The sequence below is a fragment of the Danio aesculapii genome, chromosome 8 (assembly GCF_903798145.1).
Source record: "Danio aesculapii chromosome 8, fDanAes4.1, whole genome shotgun sequence".
Classification (NCBI taxonomy): domain Eukaryota; kingdom Metazoa; phylum Chordata; class Actinopteri; order Cypriniformes; family Danionidae; genus Danio; species Danio aesculapii.
Genome location: NC_079442.1, coordinates 16,262,104 through 16,279,522, shown reverse-complemented (window position 1 = coordinate 16,279,522; position 17,419 = coordinate 16,262,104). Strand labels below are relative to the sequence as shown.

The 17,419-nt window shown below is 35.0% G+C and overlaps 1 protein-coding gene across 6 annotated transcripts in view; it reads left to right on the top strand.

The window, feature by feature from the left end:
* gapvd1 (GTPase activating protein and VPS9 domains 1) overlaps positions 1-17,419 on the top strand; it is a 75,252-nt gene that overhangs the window by 29,884 nt on the left and 27,949 nt on the right. For 2 of the 6 annotated variants that reach the window (XM_056463283.1, XM_056463281.1), the window contains exons 7-13: positions 4,069-4,261; positions 6,551-6,631; positions 10,181-10,338; positions 10,664-10,793; positions 11,175-11,300; positions 11,404-11,574; positions 16,683-16,808. In XM_056463283.1, the coding sequence (XP_056319258.1) occupies positions 4,069-4,261; positions 6,551-6,631; positions 10,181-10,338; positions 10,664-10,793; positions 11,175-11,300; positions 11,404-11,574; positions 16,683-16,808 (985 nt within the window). The remainder of the gene's footprint in view (positions 1-4,068; positions 4,262-6,550; positions 6,632-10,180; positions 10,339-10,663; positions 10,794-11,174; positions 11,301-11,403; positions 11,575-16,682; positions 16,809-17,419) is intronic. The other 4 variants (XM_056463286.1, XM_056463285.1, XM_056463282.1 and 1 more) reach the window with 3 other exon arrangements.

The following is a 17,419-nucleotide window of genomic DNA, read 5'->3' as shown; positions in this document are numbered from 1 at the left end:
AATAAAGACACACTTAACATCATCGATGATGTCAGCAATCCACAACAACATCGCTATAGCATGGAACATGAACTTGCAGACTCTTTGAACAACGAGGAAATAATTGCACTTTTTAATTTAAAGCCCAGACGGCTTGTTAATTTAATACCAGACCACCTGTAGGACTGTTACGGCGTGTTGTAATGTCAGCCATTCAAAAGCCTACGGTAGAAAGTCAACTCTTTCTTTAATTTTTTGGACTTTGCTTGAAAGCTTTACGGAGTGGCACATGTAGCTGTCCAATGTACTGTTGTATGATTTAAATTATAGCCTATATATGCACCAATAAACAAGTCAAACGAATTAATAAATTAAATAAATATGGATTCTTAAATGTCGGCTTTGCTTTTACTCAAAAAAAAAAAAAAAAATCAATACGTTTTGACAAATGTTTTATAAAAATAAAATGAGCCATTTTTTTATAATTTCAGCTATAGGCCATTATATGATTCATGTAACATGTTTTTGTTCTCGGTGATCTTTAATATACTGGGTAGCTGCGCAAAATATTTTCTAAAATGTCAAGCAAAAATTTGTCTATAGCTTGTTAGTTAATTATGAAGACAAACAAAATTAAAATAGCAAAAATAAGATGACAAAAATGCAAAGATATAAGAGCAGCACTTTGCTAAATACAATAGTTTTTATATGCTTTATATCCTGCTACGTATTGTTTCGTATTCGTTTTTTATTTAACTTGATGCATTCATTATTTAATGTTTGAATACTGAAACAAATAATATATCATTATCAAGTTTTGATATAAAACCACTGTGTAATTTAATTGATTGTTAAAAATGAAATAATTTAAGTGCTATATTTTTTTTTATTAGTGAAAGTGCCCGCTTACTTTTGACAAGACCTGTCCAAAAATATATTTCTGCCACTATAATACAAATACACTATCATTGTTGCATTATCATTGTTTAATTTTCTGTTATGTACAGAGATTTGACATATTATTTATTTCCCCTCCAATTATTTTCAATCCTCACGTTACATTTTGGTCATTTTCCCTCCAAATAAAATTTGCCCAGAGCCGCGCAACCTATGACCGCTAAATAAATACGGGTGCTGTGACGTGTACCTATGTTTAGCAGCCCTATATGAGAGAGCGGCATAACAGTGTTTAGTCATGGTTGCTTTCACTTTATGAACATAAAAAAATAGTTTCGGCTATTATTTAAATTTAATTTAACAAAGGGAGCCGTTTACATTGCGTTACCAAGGCAACTTCTAATGCGTTTTGTGTAATGTTTTAAAGAGCTTTGTTGCAGCAAGACAGTGGAAAATGAAACCTTATCCGTGCTGTCTGGCCCGGTTTGGCACGGAATGGAACGGTTTACCATAAAGAACGGTTCAGCACGATAGTGGAAAAGCGGCTTCAGATTTACATGTATTCCCCAAATTTCACCACAATAACTCCTATATGGCAACATAAGTGTGTTATATAATAAATACATTGATTTATTTCCCAAGATCAGTTGCTTTCATTCAGAAAAAAAAAATCAATCTCTGATATAGAGCAGCTCTTCAATGTTTGTTTTTACTAAGAAATAAACCAGCAAGCAGTTTCAGACAAAAAGCCCAAACAAACGCTTTGATATCAGGGCCTTTAAAACAAATTGTGGCAGGCAAGTAAATCAATGATTTTCTTTCTGATTTGATATTTTACAGATTATTTAATTGATAACTGTGTCATGTCATTTATTTCAGATGACTAATCTCTTTTTTTATTCCTTTGACATCCTTAACCACACTCTTACACAATATCTATAAAAAGTTACTCGTTCTGTCAAGAATCAAGAGAGTGCAAAGTTAGCATGTCCAAACCGGTCCCGTTAATCCAGCAGAAGCAGTCACTCTACATACCTTCAAAGTCATAATTCTTTAACTCTTCCTGCCCAGCACTGCCAACAGCCAATAACCCTGCATTCCCTAGTTTTCTTCTACGCAAGAGCAGCAAGGTGTTCATCATCGCACTGTCATTTACAGAGCCAATTAGCCCGACTCCTATGTTGTTATTGCATTAGACTCACTGTTTGAAATTCACTAATGATGATCGCTGAATAATGAGGCCCACCTGCTTTAATTACCAGCACTGATGAAGAATGAGTTTAAAGATTACCTGAAGACATAAAGAAATCGTATTGTGTATATTTATAAGCCTTTTTTCGATATGATATCAAAAAATACTGACTTTTTGCTTGACTTTTATTTCCACCAAAATAAAGTGTACAGACGTTCCACAGATTCACATATTTAAGTTTCGTTTATTTTAACCTGTGAATTAATTTAGTTATGCAAGATGTGTCTGGTTTATTGACACACTAGCTATGTTGCGAGATGCGAATGCATTTTGAAAATTTGCAGAAAAAGTATGCATAAGCTACGATGGAAACCCATTTGCTAAGCAAATTCCGGTATGCACATCAAAAAAGTCATGTGATTTTTGTTTTGACAAATAAAGTTAAAATGGGCACACGATGGGACTGTGGTAATGGACAAACCTGCTGACCGAACTCGTTGTAAAACTAATATCTTTTAGTCAATGTTCATCATCAAAGTGGTTCAGTATTATTGCCTCCCAGAGCGGTCTCAGACCTCTGAAAGACAGTTAAGACTGTGTTCATTGCGTCTTGTCTTTGTCTTCTGAGGCGCAAGTAATTTATTATAAGAAAAGAATCGCACAGTGACTTCTTCTACCACAGAAAGTTCCATTTAGATATTTGATGATAGTTTTATCAGGAAATTATGATTTTGCTCTCTTTGACTGATTGAATGATAACGGTGCTTTATTTGCAAATGTTTTATGCATTATTCCAGTTTTGCACACAAGTCTAAGGATGTACTCATGCTAGGTTATCCGAACTGTGCCCGAGCGCATTTCTCAGTTCGTTTGACAAATGAGAGTGCTGACCGGCCTCGGCCCAGTTGGAGGAGGTGTGTCAGAGCACGGCTTGGTTGGGCTTTGACACGGGCCAGAGCGCAAAACTGAAGATGCAATGTCACTATTAAGGAACTGTTCAATATGAATATGCGACGTCACTTTTAAGTATCTGTTTAATATGAATTTATTAATCATTCTTTTTTAATGAACATGAACTGTCATAGTTTATTAAAGAGGCAAACCCCTTGCTGCACGTCAGCTGCACCTTCAGCAAACCTCCTAATATGTGCAAGCACGATGATTTTATGAAAGTTTATGAGCATCAAAAGTGGTGGATCGGTTCAGCATCACAAACAACTTTAAAAGAATACAAAACAATACAACTAAAGCTGTCTCCATTGTGCTGAGCGAGAGAGCTTCTTTTACTAACTGTCCCATCGTCAATGAAGCATGCTCAGGCTCGGAAGGTAAAATGCAATGTGAGTGCGGGGTGTCGGGAGTGGGGAGGGGGACAATCGCGCCCTGGCATGGTTCAATGCAACTGTGCCTAGTGTGAGTACACCCTAATTCGCATGTTTGGATGGAAACAGCTATTGTCATGTCATGTCATGATGTGCGAATGACAATCAAAACATGAGCATCTTCACCCAAAGAAAAATGTAGTGTAGTGTAAAATGAATAATTAAAATAGAATAATATGATTGTTGATTAAATAGAATAATATGATTGTTACATTAATTTATCACATGATTAGAATCATGTATTAAGTAATATACAGCATGTCAGTAGCACCAACTCAGCTGTACAAACTGTTGACTGATGCGTCTGTGTATGGATTTTTTTTTCACTTGTATAGATTTCTGTGTATAGATTTTTTTTTTATTTATTTTTGTTATTTAATTAATTTTTTTTTGTGCAAAAATTATTTGTTACCTTAAGTGCATTTCTTCCGAAATGTGCATAATTCATGTCGAGCATAATAAGGAAAATCAGGAGAATGTGATAACGTGAACAGATTACTTGAAGACACAAAACATTTCATCATATTTCATAAGATATCAACTTATAAAAAATGATCTGAACTTTGTGTTTGACTATGTTTGCGCCGATGTTAAAACATGTCTTATTTCTGTGTCCAGGTGGACTTTGTGCGCAGTGTTACAGCAGGCGATCAGCTCAGAGAGGAAGAGCATCTGGCTCTAGAAACTCTACTGGCTAATGTTCCTCAGTCCCGCACAACAAAAAGCAACAGTCTGGAGCTCACACCCTCAAACACACCCCAGCTCTCCCCTGCTACTACACCAGCCAACAAGAAGAACCGCCTTCCCATTGGTATTGCTTCTACTTTAACTTCAGTACATGATTGTTGAAGCAGAGACTAGCACTCTGATTTACACACTGTTTTAAGATGTTTCTTTTGATGAACTGTTTCAAAAAACAACATTAAACAACTTGACTTCTTTTAACTTAATAAACCTACTCATTCCGATAGCTTGCTGAACAAACTTTCAGAATGTTCATATTGAAAGCAAGTTTTGTGCTTTTAAGGATGTGAAAGTTAAAATAAGTGCCATTACCACCAGGTTTCTATAACTGTGTACCTTTTATGTAATAAATCATTTACACGCACATGCAGGCACACACACACACACACACACACAAATATAATATAATAATATTTACCTCTACAATAATATAATAATAATAATAATAATAATAATAATAATAATAATGATAAAACATTTAAATAGTTAAATGTTAAACTTAAATGTTAATGGTAAAAATAATGGTTTAGGATTGATATCATATCTCAATATTGATTATACAATAGTAAATGGTAAGTAGTATCTTTAAAGTTTGGTATGCTAATAATAAAAATAATAATAAATAATTATAAAATCTTATAATATATCTTTTATATATACATTTTAATATAAATATACTGTGTGTGCCGATCTTTTTTCCTTTCAAAAAGCATGGTTCGCATAGTGATATGTTATAGACCATTTTGAGGGATGTAAACAAAAACAATGGTCCTAACGTAGTTTCTGTTATACATTTTTTATTTTCTTAGCTTCTGAGAAACCAAGAAGATCTATATATTGATAAATAGGCAAGGCAAGGCAAGTTTATTTATATAGCACATTTCATACACAGTGGCAATTCAAAGTGCTTTACATAAACAGGAATAAAAGAAACAAGTATAAGAAAAATAAAAACAAATAATAAGAATGGTAAAAAATAAATAAATAAATAAGCATAAAAACAGATAAAATGTGTTATAAAAGAATGAAAAAGAAGAGAAAAACATAATAGTGTATGTTTAATAATAGTGTATGCTCCGTGTAAATAATGCTATGATCGCTGTTATAATGCCAAGATATGATTTAATCGACTCTTGTTACAATTATGCGATAGTTTGATAACAAGCAGGAAATGTTCATGGGCCAGTGACATCACTACATAGAAATGGGTTATTTCAGTGGTTCTCAAACTTTTTTTACCAAGTACCACCTCAGAAAAAAATGGTCTCTCCAAGTGCCACCATAATAACCGGTATTGAAGTACAGTAGGATAGTAGGCCTAATTAATCAGCTACAGCTCTGCGCAGTTCAAAAACGTTGCAGATTAATTCTTCTTATTAATCATATTTATTATTGTCAGCCACTTTAAACATTATAAATAGTTTGATTACTAACACCGCATTGTGCTTATAGGTAAAAAAGATAAATAAAACATCAACGTTTAAATTAATGTGCTTTTAAAAGTTAATTAAAAATGGCACTACACTTAAAGTAAAAAGAAAACTGCTGTACTAAAATGTGAAGTATTATCACATAGTAGCCTATTCATCAAAACCTGCAAATGTTCCTTAGACCTCATAAATGTATGTCATAATATTAATGTATAAACTCTTTTTGGTAAATTTTTAAATATACAAATAAGTCATAAATACATGCAATGCATATCTTTAAAATCTGAACATTAACTTGTATTTTAAATATATGAATTGGATTTGCATACTTAAATTGGAAGTGAGATCTGCTTACTGCATGTTAGAGTAGGCTTTGTGTCAGAAAAGCATGTGATTACACCATATCTGTCAACATTGGGATATAAAAATACAGGGTACACCCACAACAACCGTAACAAATATCGGGAGGAGATTAGCTTCAAATGATAGAATACATAACAAACATTTGAAAATTGAAAATAAAATAAAAGGTTTAGCCTATTAAAACATATTTACTGATCACATCTGTGTTATTGTATGCGTCAAAGGGTTAAAAGAGTGTTCATTTCTTTATTTTAATTATTCAGCAATTCCTCCATGTACCACTAGAAAGAAGCCTGTGTACCACTGGTCTATTTCATTTCAAATAAATTTTACGTACAAACATGGAGGACATGAGTCAACTCATAAACACACTGGAACAGCTTTTCTGCATCACCTAATCAGACATGAACATTAGCTGCTGATCCTCTGTTAATTACCAACTGTTTGTTCTTCCACTCATATACTGATCTTTAACACACTGTGAATCTTATCCACCAGCTCTCTGATTCTCCCCTTCTGTCTCTTCCGTCTTTTTTTCTTGCCTTGCTGACAATGATGATCAGGACAACAGTTGGCAGCCATAACATGTTGGGAGCCCTCTGCCACTTCCCTGTCCGCTCATATACCCTTAGTAACCCCGTTTGGTGGGTAACCCTGCTGTTCTACCGTGACTGTTGTACACAAAACCCCTGTTCATCCTCCACCTCCCACCGCTTCATCTGTGCTTGGCCAGTGTTCGCTGTGTTTGGCATGTATGTCGCTGCTTTTGCACATCTTGGTTGCGTTACTTGCATTACTTGCCTCTAGCGATACAAAAGTGGTTGTACTGTAGTTGCTCAGACAAGCAAAGACCATTTATGAGCGTCACAAATCTTGTAAGATGTATGTCCACCTTTTTCCATCATATTCCTCACACTGGCTTTTTTTCTTGATTATTAATTTAATTAGTTTGCTTTGCATCATTTACTGAAACTAATACCAAAAGGAGTTTTTACAGAGGCATTGGAATGTTTTCTTTAAATAATGTGGGACCAAACTCGTTTATTCTTCTAAATATCTTAATTTGCATTAAAAGTAGTCACTTTTCACAAACGTCCATAGTTGACCATTGCTTAAATAAATGATCAATTAATAAATTACATTTTATACTTAATTAAGAATGTGATATGTCTGCTTCAGTGGCTAATGATACTCAAAACGCAAGCGTCTTTACTTAGAATATTTTTTTTAACTGTAAATAAATGGCCTGTAGGAGTGCAAAATGAATCAATAGTTGCCATGAATTCAATATGTTAAATGTTTTCTAATATCTACATAGTAGGTGTGTGGCTTAAATGCAGAAAGTCTCCAGGAATAGTTTTATAATCTCATTTATAACCGCAGGAAATTAAGCCTAGAAGAATTATAATTATTGACAAAAGGGACTGAGAGATTTGTACTTTGTGGGTTAAATGTTTATGAAAACACAGGCAGAAATTAATATCAACCACTGCATAAACATATATTATGTTTATATAATAGTTATAAATATGAATTTAGAATTATTATAGTTATAATATATTTCTATAAAGGATATTGTATTTCTTTTTCTCCAGAAAAATCCGAGTGATATGACTCGGTGCATAAATGTGTATTAAACACTTATAATCAGCAGTTTAAATGTTTTGTTGCCTCATTGCAGGTATATTCACAGCTACAGTATACACATTTATTTAATTAAACTAACCATAGATACGTTTAAACACACCTTATGCCGCTTCATGGTGGTGCTACTGTAAATATATTTATAATTTGTATATCCTGCATTTTGAATTATGAAAGGCTGTAAACTAATAAGATGCAGCTTTGATGTTTGGTACTCGCAGCATGTCTTTCCATGTGCTGAACTCTTATTGTTCATCTATGCCTAGCTATATTCATATTTTCATTCTGTGGCAACCTTTAATAGAAACATTTAAGAAATTTAATGACTAATAAACAGCACGTCAATAGTGACGTCTCAGATGTATGCCCGGGTCAGAAAAAAATCTGCTAAAAGTTTTTGTTGCTGTTAGCGTGTTATTTTTGTTCCCTACAGATGTGTACTGTGCAGTCTGTTGTGTAAAATCTGGAAAAAAAGGCCAATGATCATGTCTCTACATCTTTAGGACTTTATGTACTGCACATTGACATTCATAATGTTGAATGTTGCTTAGGTAATTGTACCAGTTGAGTTAAAATGCTTCTTTTTGATGGTAGGAAGACACAGCCAAATCCAAATTCTGCTTCACTTCCTGTCTCTAGAGCAGGGGTCTCAAACTCCTGGCCCGCAGGCCGTTTACAGCCCACCCTCCTCCTCCCTCTGGCCCGCAACTGACATCAAAAATATAACAAGATTCGGCCTGACAAAACATATGTTTTTGAATCGCTATCATTGTTGTGCTGTCTCATATAGCCACTTGTGGTTTTGACCCCCCACCTTTAAAGTACTGCACTATATTATACTGTATTTCAGTTTTATTTTCAGTTTGCATAAGTGCTCTATTTTTACTAAAACTCGTTTGATCATTTGATTATTATCAGTTTTATACCGCTTGTATTTTGTCAAAACCTTTTTGCATTGCTTATACTTTATTCTGGTGGTGTAACAAATATGCTAATTTTGCTTAAGTTCGATTCTATTAGTCTCATTTATTAGATTTTCCTCATATGCGTATTGAGATTTCTATGAAAACTATGTACATTTTACTGCTAGTTAAATTGAACATGTTAAAGTAAATGTGAATATATACTTACTTGCCCCCTCTTTGTTGTAGTTTTACATAAAAGAAAGATACTAAAAAGAACAATTGCCAGTAAAGTTACCCAAACTGTTTCTGCTGTTTTTACGCTATGTTACACTTTTGGGGAACGTAACAATTGGTTGGGACAGAATAATAATATTTATTATCATTATTATGACTATTTAATTGTCAAAATGCTAATTTAAACAGCCACAGATATATTTCAGCAGCTGTGTGAAGCAAAAAAATGTGCTGATTTGCATTATCACTGGTGACAGGTAATGCTTGAAATATAAACATCAGGTATGTTGTCCTAAGATGCATCGATTACGTCACTTTTCTTTTGTGCTTGAATGTTAAAACGGCCCTCCTATCAATTGTCAGTTACTGAAATGGCTCCCCCGCCAGTGTGAGTTTGAGACCCCTGCTCTAGAGGTACCTTCTAATCAAGTTTTGAAGACAGCATAGATGTATCCGTCACTTCCTTATAAATCTCACAACCCTCTCACTTAGCTTAAAAAAGGCATCTCAAAGCTCCGCTTTAATGTCAATTTATGTGTAAATGTATGATCGGACCAACGCTTTTTACTTTTTGCAATGTTTTTATCACTAAAGCTTTCTCTATTTGCTTGTGTGTGTTGAAATCTTTATGCTGTCTCAGAATCTGTCTGAAATTTGTGTTACGACGTTTTACGACGCTGCACATCGAGGCAACAAGTCAGCAGCCTAAGCTTTTAGAAGCAACCAATATGATATATCAACCAATATGATACTATATATGATATAATATGATATCCACAATACAACCCCAGACAGTGATCTGATGCACTTTTCGTTTATCCAAGCAGAGGAGCTAAGAGGTTTTAATGAACTCATGCATGCTCGTATATGCTGGAAATGTTTTGCATCCAAACGCTTACACTAAACACATCAGAACTATACACGATGATGATGATGATGATAATAATGTTGAAGCTTAAAGTAGTAGTTCTCTTCCAGAATGGAAATGCTGTCATCATTTCATTGTCCTCCATTTGTTCCAAACACAAATGAGTTTCTTTCTTCTGTTGAGCACAAACGAAGATATTTAGAAAAATGTTGTTATCAGAACAGTTGATGGTCACCACTGACTTTTATTATAGGGGAAAAAATAATGAACATCAGCTGAAATCAGTTATTTTGAATTGATCAGTTGTTTTGATATTAAAAATAATATTGACAACTAATCAGTCAGTCCTTTGCATCTCTATAAAAAACTATACTGGTGCAGTTCTCTTAAAAGGTGTTCACTTTTCATTTGAAGTCTTTTTCAGTATTTGTGACTGAGTGCTAATGTTCATGCAGGCTTTTAGGCTTCTGCTAGCACTTTAGTGGCCTTGCTCTTCATCTAACCCTAACAGTTGGTCTCCATTCCCCGTTTCCCTCACCCAGCAGGCTCTCGCAGCCGAAGCCGATCCAACATGGCCCAGGAGGGAGAGACCGAAGCCAGTTCCCAAGAGTCTCTGCAAGAGGTCACGCCTGAGGAAGTGCTGGTCATCTCGCTAGGAACATCCCCACAGACCGTTCCCGGGATGATGTCAGAAAACGAGGTCAGAAGTTTGAGGATTTATGTCATATGATTGATAATGTGATTTTTATCGTGATTAAGAAATGAAGTGTGCAGATGCAATGGCTGTCTAAAAGTCGAATGAGATTTTAGGATCCTGTGCTTATTATTAGTTATTTTACTTTTATGGTGATCAAAAGGTTATTTGCATTGCCTTTGCAGTGAAATAACTCAACACAAACAAAGGAGACTGAGAAAAACTCGTTTTAGATGAACATTTTTAGATGACATTTAGAGGCTTTTGCATTTGAAGTCTTCAAATGATTATATTGATAGTTTATATGCGTTTGCAATGTCTGTGACTGTAGGTTCTGACTTTGCATCTTGGAGATGGAGGACAAGGAGACGCTCCTGTTGACGACACCAAATTACATGGCAAGCCTGACAAAACACTGCGCTTCTCACTTTGCAGTGACAACCTGGAGGGCATTTCTGAGGGTGTGTTTTCCTCAGACAACCAGTAGATGGCTCACTTGTACATCTGTTTTATGTCCACCTGGCATTTTGCTTTCTTTTTCTCGTTCTTCTATTTTCAAGTAAAGAGAGAGAAAGGTCATTTTATATTTAGTTTGATTTGATCTGGATTTATTTTATTTGCTAGTTTCATATTACTTTAATATTGTTTTATAACAAAAATAATTTTGAGTTTTTTTTATCTGATTTTTTTATTTTTAATTATTTTTATTTTATTTTAATTGTATAAATCGGTTTTCTATTGTATTCAATTATATTGAAATTGCCAAGATTGTTTTGTTTAGGCAGAACTATCAAATAATAGTAATACATTAATTAATATTACCTTTTATGGGATGTCTGCAGGGCCGTCTAACCGCTCCAATTCAGTTTCTTCTTTGGATTTGGAAGTGGAGTCTGTGTCAGAAGGAGGACCAGGACCGTCTGGTAGTAACGGTGCAGAGGCCTTACAGCTACTGGAACACGAACAAGGTGAATTTGTATCTTAGAGTATTTCACCAAACATCTTGAAGAAACTTTTTGATTAAAATGGCGTTGCTTGACACCCACATACTCTGTGTTGTCTGTTATGTAGCCACTACACAGGATAATTTGGACGATAAACTGCGCAAGTTTGAGATTCGGGACATGATGGGCCTGACGGATGACCGAGACATTTCTGAGACGGTCAGTGAGACTTGGAGCACTGATGTCCTGGGGAGTGACTTTGACCCCAACATGGATGAGGACCGACTGCAGGAGATAGGTACATGTGTGTTTCTGCAGATTTTTGCAATGCCTGATCCCACGTATAATATGATTAAGAACAATTCTCAAATCAAAGAGAATGTGCTTTAGGAATATGATCTGATGTACTGCATGCTTTAGTAAGTTTTAATGCACACCTGAATACACAACATAACTCAAACAGCTTCTACAGTTTATAGTTAGAATTATTTACAGTAATTATTCAGCAATGGATACATTTTCTTGCAGTTTCTGCCATAAAATCATGAACATTTCAAATGAATGGATAAAACAATACCTATATATATATATATATATATATATATATATATATATATATATATATATATATATATATATATATATATATATATATATATATATATATATATATATTACAACAATAAAAAAACATTATTATTAATAATTATTAATATTATTCTAAGTATTTTATTAATATAAAAAAAAATTAATTGTAGTAGCAAAGAAAAAATCTAGTTGTACCAAATCTGCCAGTTTTTAATGAAATAGCAGGCATATCATGGCTGGGAATTTGCCATTGGCAGGTGTGGCAAAATATTATTTTTAGGCTCATTTTGCTGAGATGTAGTTCATTTTAGCTAGTTGACCAACAAACCCATTGCTGCCTCCTTGTGGTTTGTGTAGAAGTTGCACTTCTCAATGAAGTAGTTGAAGTGTGATCTTTACACGCTCTGTGTGAGTCCTCCCTAATAGTCCTTTAGTAATTACGACTGGATTTTGTGGATGTTATTTTATCTGTTTTTCATGTTGAAGACATTCTTATTATCATGGAGCATTTTGGACATTTTTTAAATCAAAATTGGGTAACACTTTGTGTCATTGAGAAAATGCATGCAACTTACCCTAAACTAAACAGTGTTCGTAAACCTAACTCTAATTACTCATTACTTACTATAGGACATGCTGTGAATTATTATTATTACTCAGTGCCTGAATTACATTATAACAAGGACATTGTAAAATGTGTAAAAAGTTTATAATAGATTTTAATTGCAGCTTATTTACACATGATTGAGTACATTAAAGATGCGGTAAGGCATATTTTAGATGTTACTTGCTAAATATTATGTTACAATTAAGTTAAGTTATTTTATTTATTACTTTATTAATACAAATGCTCATATACTATCTCCTAATCAAAATATGCATAATTTCTCTTTTATAATTATGACTGGTTATTTTAACGTTATCGTAATTATTAAATTAGTTAAGTCGATTACTTTTGATAATAACTGATTACTAATCTTATTTTGTTTATCTTTATTTTGTTAATCAAATAATGAATTATTTCTAATTAGTTTTTAGTCTTTTATTCTTTTCTTTAATTCTTGAGGCCCCTTGAAAAGCTCTTCATGAAAAAATATAGTAATATAGTAAAATTATAAATAAACAAGCTGTTGTTGTGGTTGTTATAAAATGCAACCATTTTATTAAATATGTTGATACATAATTTATATAAATTATTATAATATTATTACAATATTTGCCTTGTTTTCATTCTGTAATATAAGCTATATCGATCTGTCTGCCTCTATGTATCTATCTGTCTGTCTGTCAATAATAACAATATCTAAAATATAATATTATATTTTAGTGGTATTTAACCTTTATTAGATAGGACAGTGGAGAGAGAGGGAGATTGATGGGGAGCAAGGAGAGGAGAAGGATCAGCAAAGGACCTTGAGTTGGGAATAGAACTTGGGTTACACTTCAGTGCTATATCAACGCACCAACCACTGTTGACTATTGGTGCCGACATATAGGAACTGTTTTAATATAAACAATCTAAAACTGTACAATTTGATTATCCACTAACCCGAATATTTGTGAAACTGCATGTCTTTCATTCGACCACACTTATTCTCTGAATTTCTGTCAGTCTCTCTCCTTTCCCTCCATCCCCTTGTCTTCCCTATTCACTCTCTCTCTCATGCTCGCCTCCCTCTCTCTGACATTCACACAGTCCCTGCAGTCTTATTGACCTTGCTTCCTTCTCATTTGCATCCTCCATTTTTCATTCCTCGGAATATGGCGTTGGGGGACTTTTCCATCATTAAGTGAATTTACAGCGATTTCCTTATGTGTTTTCTCCGAGGGATTGGGTTATGAGATACACATTAAATATCCATTAATACCTCATTATCCCACTGATAAGATTACCATGATAATGAGGCAGAAATTCTAATTGTTTCACTACTGCGGGTGCCACTCATTTAATCATGCACCTGAAAGACGGGCGGCCCCGAGCCCCTGCCTCACTCACTGTAAACAGGGCCAGCGGGGGAAAGCTTTCCTGCAGGCCCGCCGAAACCTGCCCTCGTGCACAGTCCTGTGACCTGCCGAGAGCTTCATATGGAGTGCTCATGATCTCCGCTTCTGCCCGAGCATCAAGACGCCCCCGCCATGACATGTTGGCTGTTCACCCTCCCCATCCTGGCTCTCCATCTCCATTCTTCTGCCTTGTTAGGCGCTAGCTCCTGTTGGGAATGTTTCGGAGAGAGAATAATGAGGTTATGAGTGATGCTCGGCTCCATCCACACCTCAAAGTCACAACCCTGATGATTGCATATATATGTGTGTGTGTAGAGGATGGAGGCTGCAATTAACCTTTGGCCATCCCTGTCGCAGTCCGTCTACCTGCTGCTGTAGATCAGAGAGATGCCTTGTGACTAGGCCCACATGAAATCTGTGCCCGCATAATTACGCACATTTTTTTAGCCCCTCATTGAATCTGTTTGTTTACTTGCACTTGGCTGCACAATTTGATACATTGGTTATTTATCTAATTTAAACCAATGAGATGGGGTCTTACTATCTTTATCCCCCACTCGAAGTAGTTGCTGTACTTCTATTGTCACTCAAAGGTGCACCCACAGCTGAAAACAAACACTTATGGTGGGGGTGAAGACAAGAGGAATAAAACAACAGCCAATCAGAGTCAAAATAACTGCTCTTTCACTCATTTATTGTATTTTAAAGACTAAATGTTTGCACGTTGACAGTTTTTTTTAGTATAGAGGGTGGGCCATTTATATGGATACACCTTTATAAGATAAGAATGGTTGGTGATATTAATGTCCTGTTTGTGGCACATTAGTGTATGTGAGGGGGCAAACTTTTCAAGATGGGTGGTGACCATGGTGGCCATTTTGAAGTCGCCATCTTGGATCCAACTTTTGTTTTTTCAACATGAAGAGGGTCATGTGAGACATCAAACTTAAAAGGAATTTCACAAGAAAAACAATGGTGTGCTTGGTTTTAACGTAACTTTATTCTTTCATGAGCCCCTTCACATATACTAATGTGTCACAAACAGGACGTTAATATCACCAACCATTCCCATTTTATTAGAGTGTATCCATATAAATGGCCCACCCTGTAGAACAGTGGTGCTCAACCCTGTTCCTGGAGATCTGTTCCTGCAAAGTTCAACTCCAACCCTGATCAAACACACCTGAACCAATTAATTAGGACCTGAACAGCACTTGATAATTACAGGCAGGTGTGTTTGATATGGGTTACAACTGAAATCTGCAGGAAGGTCGATCTCCAGATACAGGGTTGATCACCCCTGCTGTAGAATATAAGAATATCTTTTACCTGTTTATTTTAGTGTCATGAAATAACTCAATAATTTAAAACATGGCTAATAAAAATAGCATTTTTCTTGGGAAATGTTATATAATCAACAATATTGCATATATTATATTTACCAGTATTGTGCAGCCCTATTATTTATGAAAATGTGTGTAAATATGCATTCAGTTTTTATAATAATTTCAGTCATATTAATAACTAATATGCTTATTTAATTGTTTATATGATTTGTTTACTGTACAGTCTGTAAAGTAATCTTTTTTTTGTGTTTTAGTACATACACTCACCGGCCACTTTATTAGGTACACCTTACTATTACCGGGTTAGACCCTCTTTTGCCTTCAGAACTGCCTTAATCCTTCGTGGCATAGATTCAACAAGTTACTGGAAATATTCCTCAGAGATTTTGGTCCATATTTCCATAATAGCATCACACAGTTGCAGCAGATTTGTCGCTTCATGGATGTACAGCTGAATCTTCTATTCCACCACATCCCAAAGATGCTCTATTGGATTAAGTTCTGGTGACTGTGGAGGCCATTTGAGTACAGTGAACTCATTGTCCTGTTCAAGAAACCAGTCTGACATGATTTGCACTTTATGACATGGTGCGTTATCCTGCTGGAAGTAGCCATCAGAAGATGGGTACACTGTGGTCCTAAAAGGATGGACATGGTCAGCAACAATACTCAGGTAGGCTGTGGCATTGACATGAAGCTCAATTGGTACTAATGGGCCCAAAGTGTCCCAAGAAAATATCCCCCACACCGTTACGCCTGAACCGTTGTTACAAGGCAGGATGGATCCATGCTTTCATGTTGTTGAAACCATATTCTGACCTGACCATCCGAATGTGGCAGCAGAAATGGAGACTCATCAGACCAGGCAACATTTTTCCAATCTTCTATTGTCCAATTTTGATGAGCCTGTGTGAATTGTAGCCTCCTGTAGTTTCCTGTTCTTAGCTGACAGAAGTGGCACTCGGTGTGGTCTTCTGCTGCTGTAGCCCATCTGCCTCAAGGTTCTGCTCACTGCTGATCACCTGAGTCCCAGTAGATCAGAAGTTTCTGAAATACTCAGACCAGCCCGTCTAGCACCAACAACTATGCCACGTTCAAAGACACTTAAATCATCTTTCTTCCCTATTCTGATGCTCGATTTAAACTGCAGCAGATTGTCTTGACCATGTCTACATGCCTAAATGCATTGAGTTCCTGCCATGCGATAGTCTGATTAGAAATTTGCATTAACAAACAGTTGGACAGGTGTACCTAATAAAGTGTCTGTTGAGTGTATATTATACAGAATGAGAAACTTGCTTTGTTTACCGAAAAAGGGGATCACATTGTATTTGCATTGTAAACCATAAATAAAAGTTATTTTAATTTGATGTTTTAAGTTTTTAGTTACTACATATAATTTAATATCAAAAAATGCCTGCAGATTCTGTCTGGCCCTGCTTATGATTGTCTTCTCCATTCTCCATAGGGGCTGCAGCAGAGAATGCGCTGGGCAGCATGCTGTGTTTGCCAGTGCTTTTGGATCCATATGGTTCAACCATCTCTGAGACCACGAGCGAGGCCTGGAGTGTGGAGGTTCTGCCGAGTGACTCAGGTGAGGTATAAATGCATGTGAGCACATCTTCTGGTGAACTCTGTTAGTCTTGGAGAGATTGATTTAAAGGTGCAGCTCTGGTTGTTGGTGCTGGCCAGTCAGCTTGCATAAAATATACACTATTGTAATGTATCAGTTAACAGCTACTGTTAAAATCCCAGGTTCATAGCTGGGGAGGGATTAACCTTTAGTTTCTCATATTAGAGATGTTAAAGTGTTAAAGCATTATATTTGGATCTGATATTTTGTTATAGCTAGTATCTTTGTTGTTATTTGGTTAAAACGCATACAAGAAAAGAAAAAAGTAGTTGTATTTGTAAAATATAATAACAAGATTTGTAATTGTGTATATTTTTATTAACCATTTTATATATTGCTTTGTAAAATTGTATGCAATATGTATAATAAAATTAATAATAATAATAAAACATTTCTCACAATCCATGGTTGTGAAACAAGTGTGGACAAAAAACCTTAATATTAATACTAATATTTTTTACATTGCCATTTCTTTTTTTTTTTAGTTTTGAATGCTTTTTATTTTATTTTTTGTTTTATTTTATTTTATTTGGACATTTATATAATTTTTCAGCTCTGCTTTTTATTAATTA